This window comes from Marmota marmota, unplaced genomic scaffold (assembly GCF_001458135.2).
Source record: "Marmota marmota marmota unplaced genomic scaffold, marMar, whole genome shotgun sequence".
Lineage (NCBI taxonomy): Eukaryota > Metazoa > Chordata > Mammalia > Rodentia > Sciuridae > Marmota > Marmota marmota.
Window position 1 is genome coordinate 59,740,922 of NW_025999900.1, and position 8,266 is coordinate 59,749,187.

Consider the following 8,266-nt stretch of genomic DNA (forward strand, 5'->3'; position numbering starts at 1 on the left):
AACCTCTGGATAAGAGACCTAAGGGTCGGCCGCCTCGCCCTGGGGTGGACAATGTCAGGGAGGAGCACAGTTGCTTCCCGAAGAGCCACCAAGTGCTGGACCTCAGGGAACTGTCCTGGCCCAGTGCACTCTCCCTGGGATCCCACAGACCATGCTCCAGGGCTGTCCGTTGTCCTGAAGCCCTGGGCTGGGAGCTGGTCACCCAGCGGTGCCTCTGCGTGGGGAGAGAGTCACCAAACCTGAGTGCTGTCACCCTCGAGCTGAGGAGACGGCCAGCGACTGCCTCAGGTTTTTAGTGGCAGTGCTGGAGGTTCTGGGGCCAAGTTCCCTTTTTTCCCAAAAGGTGGGGGAGGTGGCGGGAACTGACCCAAGGCCACACAGCTTTTTCATAGCAGAGCCCCAACTCGACTCTGCCTGGCACTGGGAAGGGTCCCCCTAGGGGCAGAGGTCACCTCCACCTCCAGGACTAACTCCCTGAGCTCCTGGGGCAGCAGAAGCTGCTGGGTCTCTGTGCTCCACCCTGTCAAACGGGCACAGGGTTGTAACAGTCTATAAGGATCTCCCCTCTGACAGAACGAGGAACCCCAGGATGTTCTTCAACTGAGAATTTAGTGTTATCCACTGACCTTTGCCCAGAGGTAGCAAGACACCCTCATGCCATCCCTGGATTTCCCAGGCTCCTCCGCAGCTCCTCCAGCTGCTGCCAGGGAGGACTGGCCACCTCCAGGACGGCGTCAGGGGCAGCGGCCGGGGCCTGGTCTAGACAGACCCTGTCCTGGGTCTGTGAGCTCCTTGAGGACAGGCCTAGACTTGGCTCATCCCGACTCCTCCCACTCAAAGCCTGGCACAGAGACAGATGCACATGGATGCCTGTCGCGTTGGGTAAGAATGAAGAGGCACAGAGACTTCTGCCCACCACAGCGGGGAGAGCCACAGACACAGGCGAGTGCAAAACTGGCCAGCAGAATGTGAGCCAGCGGGTGTCTGCTTCTTTCTCTGAAGCCTCAGGTGGAGGGCTCCCGGCTCTCCCTGCCCAGTGCCCCGACTCTGACCCCCCACCTTGTCCTCCCCACTTCTCTCCCCTCTGTCTGGGGGTCCTGCATGAGGCCTTGCTCCCCTCCCGCCATCTCTAGCAGGCTTCCCTACACTCAAGCACTGTGTATTCTTCCAGAAAGAACGTGGCACTGGGGAGACCAACACGGGGTGGGACACTTTCTACACACTGTCCACTCTGGACTCAGAAGACAGAAGATAAACCACAAAATAAGACACAGCGACCTCCGCTCATCCCTCATCTCCTAAAGGCCACCAAACATGACCTGCTGTAGGCAGGACACAATCTCAGGATGGAGGAGTGTCTCTGAGATGAAATCAAATCCTATGTAAAAAAAATTCAAGGCATCTGTCCTTAATTTTTTCATTTTGCTTTTGGTTAGTGAAACCTTTGCCACTGGTCCTTGTCCTTGGGTGAAAACTGGGAACTAGGAAGGTACAGTCTGACATTTTCTCTACTTTCCTTTTCTCCTCCTCCTCCTCCTCCTCCTCCTCCTCCTCCTCTTCTTCTTCTTCTCCTTCTCTCTCTCTCTCTCTCTCTCTCTCTCTCTCTCTCTCTCTCTCTCCTCAGCATCTTCACCACTTTGGGGCACAATCAGCAGCACCAAACCCAACAACATCATTCCACGGCTGACTCCCTCTCTCCTACTTCTCGGTCGGTCTTCTCCAGCCAGACCAGCCAACTGCAGCCCCCCGAAGCCTCTGCCAAGCTTCTCGGCCTCCCCATCAGGCCCCAGCTCCAATCAAATGAGCAGAGGACCATCTGTGCCACCTCTCAGCAGGCAAGGGCTGCGATGCCCTCAGCACCTTCTGCTAGCGGCCCTCCAGCTTCCTTCTCCTGGAGCTGTCCAGGGACAACTGTCTCCTAACACCCCCCCCCGGCCCTCCTGGGGAGTCTGAGGCAAATAGGGGCTGAGAGAGAGAGCTGGGTCACTTCATCCAGCACCCACTTCCTCTGCACCCAGGAGACACACCGGCCTCTGGATTTTAATGTAGCTCATCAAACACGAGCTCTAGTTTCTTCCCCTGTCACTGGGGCTGCAGGGTTGGGTCACTCAGGACTGGGCCTCCTGGTAGGCTGAAGAGGGGCTCCCTGACCAGCTGGGTGGGAAGTCCCACCTCTCAAAGGGATGTGAAGATGATCGCAGGTGACCTGTGGGAGCAAAGGGCCAGTCTTCAGAAAACTGGCACAGAGGCCCGCTCTGGCCCATCCCAGCTGAGCTGGTAACAGAGGGCCACTCCCCGAGGCTGCAGCACTGCACCTGGCAGGACCCGCCAGGGGCCCTCTCCCCCCAGCACGGGCTTCAGGATCAGACAGCCTGGTTCAAATCCCACTGCGGCATGTGCAAAAGTTTATCTTCACACTCTGCTTTCTCATCTCAAACCTAGAGGTAGAGTACTGTGGAACCTCTGGAGGGTGACAGAGCACAGTTGACAAGTGCCTACCAAGGGGCCAGGTGCCAAACCAAAGGTCACCTCCAGGTTACCTCCGGCCTCCCTGGCTGTCCTTGCCTGCCTGCCCACCCACTCACAGCCTTGCTTTAGAAACATCTGGATCCTGAACTTGCTGGATGAAGAAAAGAGCAGGGTTGGGGACAGATGAGGGGAGGAGCTAAGGGCATCGGCCTTGCCCACTTGTTACACGCACGCACACACACACACACACACACACACACACTCGCCTCCGGGCTGGGCCGTGATAGTCACATGTTACCATCCACTCTAGGAGCTCTCTCTTTGGGACAGAGGGACAAGACGCACACAGGTTCCACGCAACACTCTTCTCAAATGGCACCTGAGACTCCTGGTAGCTGTTGTTAAAGAGGCTAGAAAGTAACAGGAACATAACCACTGTCCACACCCCCTCTAAGCACAAGAGACGACATGTTAAAGCACCTGTATACATGGGCCGTTATATCATGCCTGTGTTTATATGAAAGTAAGGAAAATATCAATTCTCTCTTTAAAAATAAAAGTTATGCAAACAAGTAAATTTTTATGGCATCGTTATCAAAGTTTAAAAATATAGGGAGACATTCCCGCCAGCCAGGCCTCATATTGCACTCCCTGTCCCCACCCCCAACATGGGGCACCTGAGACAAAATTATATTCACGATAAACATTTTTTCTTTCCGGCAGTGCTGGGAATTGAAACAGGGCTCACATGTGCCAGGCAAATGCTCTACCCCTGAGCTGCAACCCAGCCTGGCTCTTTCTTTTTGAAGGTACCAATGTGGGGGGATTGTGTTATACTGAGCAGGGCACTGCCTGAGGACCATGGTGACTGGTTCAGCTTTGGCCCAGCCTCTTGCTGTGTGGCCATGGGTGAGTTACTTTCCCTCTCCAGGCCTCAGATTTCTTGCCTGTGAAGTGGGAGAGTTCAGACGGGAGCACTCAGGTCTTCTGCCACAGCTGTGGCCTAGGGCTGGACCAATTAACTGGTGAGCATCTGGGGCTGGAGCAGATGACTAGGGAGCACGTGTGCTTGGCTGCCTGGCCTGAGCCCTGAGTTCACCCAGCCCCTGACTTTCCAGAAAAGTGGCCGCCTACTGAGAGCAGCCTTTGTGACTGGTTCCCAAACATCTGGAGGGGAGTCAGTGCCTGGAGTGTCCCCAGCACAGTTTGCCTGCCCTGCAGATGCCCAGCTCCTCCTAGCCAGGGTCCCATGAGGACTGCTGCACCACGGCCAGGCCAATGCTGGGGGGAGGGGGCCAGACTGTGTGCGACAGCAGTGGTCTGGGGCTCAGGGCTCTCTTGGGCCTCGGTTTCCCCTCTGCTTAAAGTTCCCCCGTGTCTACAATACTTCATGATTCCAAGTCTGATACCACTCCTGAAGAACCCCTGCTGGCCTCCTGCTAGCAGTTGAGCAAATAGATAAAATATTTATAAATAGATAAAATCTGTTTGTAAAGAGTGAACACTAAATATGTCCTTTAAAAAAGAAAATTTAGTGTCCATTTATGGAAATGTGATCTACTTTGAAGGCACTTAGGAACCATCCCAGAATCCCCCTGGGAGGAAGAGATATTTCTGACTCTGGGACCCAACATGGAGTCACCTTGGCCACATTCCAGGTAGTGCATGGAGCCCACGTGCCTAGACCTGATCTAAAGGCCAGGCTGGTGGCCTGGGCCCTGGGACCCCAGGGGGTGCAGGTGAGACATTCATGGTCCAGTGACCTGGCTGCCTCCAGTGCCCCTGTGGGAAGGGGAAGGAGCACCCTTCAGACAGGCTGCGCTCCGAGGCTGAGTCTTGTCTGTGTTGGACCCTCCGTCCCTACCTCAATGTGGCCAGAGCTCCCCTTCAGCTCAGCTTCTAGGTGACAACACTCAGTCCCACGGCTGCAGACGTCACACAACTCTCCCTGCAGCTGCCGGGGCTGCTACCTGGGAGCATTTCACCCTCATGTCGAAATAAAAAGTAAAGCCTATCTCCTTCCCTTCTTCCTGAACAAGACACAGACAAAATCTAAGCCCATCCGGAACACGCCAGGGACACCCGCTGTGGGTCTGTGCTCTCAGAACACCGGCACTTGGTGCCACCCTTGCTCAGTGCCCCCTTACGCTGTGCTCTCCTAGTTCTGTGTCTGCTCTTCAGGGTTCGTCCCCGCCTCCCTGAATGTCACCGCCTCTTCCACCTCCCACTGCCCCCACGGTGCCCTCTCCCACCCTGACTCTCTCTACCTCTCTTCCAGGCTTTAAGACGAAGTCAGCGTGTTTGTTCTCATCCTGCGTAAAGCAAGAGCCCCTGAGCTCCCAGCGAACGAGGGTCTGTTCTGCTCTCCTGTGCTCACAGCTCTGACACCTGGGTTGGGGACTGGCTTCTGGGTGAGAGTTTGTCATAACGTTGTGTGTAGCTATTCCTGCTTGTCAGGGCCGATGGCAGGCCAAGGCACAAATGCCACAAAGTCCCCCTGGAGAAGGACACTGATAGGAACCTTGCTAACTAGAGAGACATCACATAGGAAGTTGGACATACTGAGCGTTTACATAGGTGTATATAAAAGTCCTAGACGTTGTCCCGAGTCATACACATACACATTTAGGTATAAACGGACGATGACAACTGTATAAAAAGCGAGTTTGTTCTGGAAACCCTGGCGCGGGATTTATGCCCAGGCAGCTCTGTGGTCTCTGGCCTGCCCGGTTCCAGTTTCCCCAGCAGGCAACCTCAGGAGGGGCCCTGGGACTGCTGGCGGTTGGGAGAGGACGTCACCTGCGTGCCCCAGTGGGCTAGGTGGGCGGAGGGCCACTATAGCGCAGCATGAGCGCGAAAGAGCGGGCGAAGTTGTTGGCCTGGGTGCAGCTGCGGTCCTCTTCCCCCACCGGGAGCAGGAGGAGGAAGAGCAGGAAGAGCAGGAAGAGCATCTGCAGCGGGAGCGCCACGCAGCACGCCTTCCAGAGGAGCCCGCACCGCTGCCGCCGCCACCGCCGCCGCCGCGTCTGCAGACACCAGACAGAAGCACGAGGGACGTGAGCATCTGGGGACAGGGCGCGGGGTCGGGGGACGCCCAGGGTGGGGAGGACGCACTGGCTGACCTGTGACCCCTGGCATCTCAGTTGCTCACCTGTGATAAGGGACTGATACGGTGTGGACGTGAGGTGTCCCCCAAAAGCTCACACGTGAGACAATGCAAGGTTCAGAGGGGAAATGACTGGACTGTGAGAGTCAGTGAATGAATCCCTGGTGGGACTGACTGAGTGGTATCTAGAGGCGGTGGGGCGTGGCTGGAGGATGTGGTCATTTGGGGCCGTGGCTATGGGTTCCTATTTTGTATCTGGAGCTGGAGACTCTCTGCTTCCTGATCAGGGTGATGTCGCTGCCTCCCTCCAGTACCCTCTCCCACCATGATGTTCAGCCTCACCTCAGCCCCGAGGAAGGGAGTTGCCCTTCTATGGACTAAGACCTCTGAAACTGTCAGCCCTTGAACAAACCTTTCCTCCTCTACAGTTGGTGCATTTCACCAGGGACAAAGATCTCAAACCATTCGCGGAAGGAAAGGAAGAAATCCAGTGTAACTGCAGGCTTCACCGTGGTGGCATAAGCCCTGGGTTGGTGCACAGGTCCCCACCAGACAACAGTTTGACTTTTCAACGATTTTTCAACTTTGCAATGGTATGAAAGCAATATCTGTTCAGTAGGAGCCACAGCTCGGTTTCTGAATTCAGCTCTGTTCCCAGGCTGGAGCACACAGCTCCACACTCCTGGGCAGCACAGCCGGTTAGCTGCAGCTCAGATGGCTGACACGCCTGTCAATACAGTTGCTTCAATGACTGAATGACACAGAGCCTGGCGTGTGGAGGTCCTCCAAAGCCACAGCTGTCATTGTATACGTGGCTCCTACTGTTGGCATCTAAATACCGCCATCACTACCATCACCACCGTGACCACCATGGGCAGCCTCTCCCTCAGCCACAGGCTCCCCTTCCCCTTTCTTCTCCTTCTCTCTTTCTTCCTCTTCACCATCATTTCACCGTCAGTTTCACCTGAAGGTCAGTCTCACAAGTTCCAGTGCCTGAGGGATTTTTGTTAGATGTCCATGAAAGGACCCACAGGACATTTCCTAAATCTACAGGGCCTGGCTGGGTTGTAGATTTGTGGATGTTTTGACGGCCTAGGAGTGTGGGGACGAGAGTTGGTCACTCAAGACCATGAAGGCCTTCATGGTCAAGGTGTAGTAGGGCGCAGGGTCCAGCTCTGAGGGGCCTGGCAGAGTGGGTCCCAGTGTAGGCTCCTCCACACCCTAGATATGTGATGTGGGCGGGTCAGTAACCTCTCTGGGTCTCTGTGTCCTTCTCTGCAAATCAGGGATAAAATGCCTCCCCCATCTGCTGGGTTGTGGTGCAGACTCAAAGCCAAGCACACGGCTACCGCTATTAAGAACTGAGCCAACTCACAAGAGCCGACTATAGAACTAACCCAGGTGCCCATCAACAGGACAAAGAAAATGTGGTATATGGGCACAATGACAAAGAATGAAAGTGTGGAATTTGCTGGTAAATGGATAGAACTGGAGAATATCACGCTAAGTGAAATTAGCCAAACTCAGAGTCAAAGGTCGTATGTGTTCTCTGATAGGTGGAAGCTATTGTGAAATATGGGGTAGAATGGAGGGGGGAGGAGGGACGGGATAAGAACAGTGGGATGGATCTGACCCAACTTCCCTGTGCACCAGGGAATATATGAATGCACCACAGTGAATCTCAGCCTCATGCACATCCCAAGACACTAACAAAAAACACAAACCTATTAACTAAATAGCAGAAAGACCAGAGGAGCAGAAGGAAGGGAACAGGGAAGGGAGGAGGGGAGGGGAAGGGGAAGTAGTGGGGATTGGATTAGAGCAAATTATATCCCATGCTTTAATAATTATGTCAAATGAATCCTAATGTTATATATAACTAAAAAGAACTGCTAAAAAGAAAAAAAAAAACAGTACCAGCTATTATTACTAGCACTGTTAGTACTGAGTTCTAGTACTATTAGTACTAGGACTTGTGCTTCTAGTTACTATTAATATTATTAGTAATAGCAGCCCTAGTCCTATTTAGTAGAATGTATCTGCTGGCTTCCTGAAGAATCAAGGGCCTGTCCTGTAGAGCACCAGGTCACTGCTGCTCCCCGCAACCAGGGCGTGGTGGTGCTGGGGATAATGCTTACTGGTGATGATGATGATGATGGTAGTGATGGAGCTAGTGTTGGTGGGGTTGATGGTAGTGAGAGTAAGAGTGATGGAGGTGAGGATGGTAGTGGTAGTGATAATGACGATGATAGTGGTGGTGGTGGTGATGGTAATGGTGATGATGGTGGTGGTGGAGGTGATGATGGTGATGATGATGATGGTGGTGGTGGAGGTGATGATGGTGATGATGATGATGGTGGTGGTGGTGGTGATAAAGATTATGATGGTGATGATGACAACAATGTTAGTAGTGATGGTGATGATTGTGATGTTGTTGGCAATGGTGGTGATGGTGATAGTAATGGTAGTGGTGGTGGTGGTGATGGTGATCGTGATGATGATAACAGTGATGTTATGATGGTAATGGTGATGGTGGTGGTGATAAAGATGGTAATGGTAATGATGATAGTAATGTCAGTAGTGATGGTGATGGTGGCAATGGTGGTGATGGTGATGATGGTGATGGTGATGGTGATGATGATAGCAATGTCAGTGGTGATGGTGATGGTGGTGATGGTGATGGTGGTGATG

At 53.6% G+C, this 8,266-nt stretch overlaps 1 protein-coding gene across 1 annotated transcript in view; it reads right to left on the reverse strand.

The window, feature by feature from the left end:
• Positions 1–339: 339 nt before the first annotated feature.
• Syne3 (spectrin repeat containing nuclear envelope family member 3) overlaps positions 340–8,266 on the reverse strand; it is a 51,385-nt gene continuing 43,458 nt past the window's right edge. The window contains 1 exon segment of the mRNA XM_048799289.1: positions 340–5,495. Within this exon segment, the coding sequence (XP_048655246.1) occupies positions 5,286–5,495 (210 nt within the window). The 3' untranslated portion in view covers positions 340–5,285.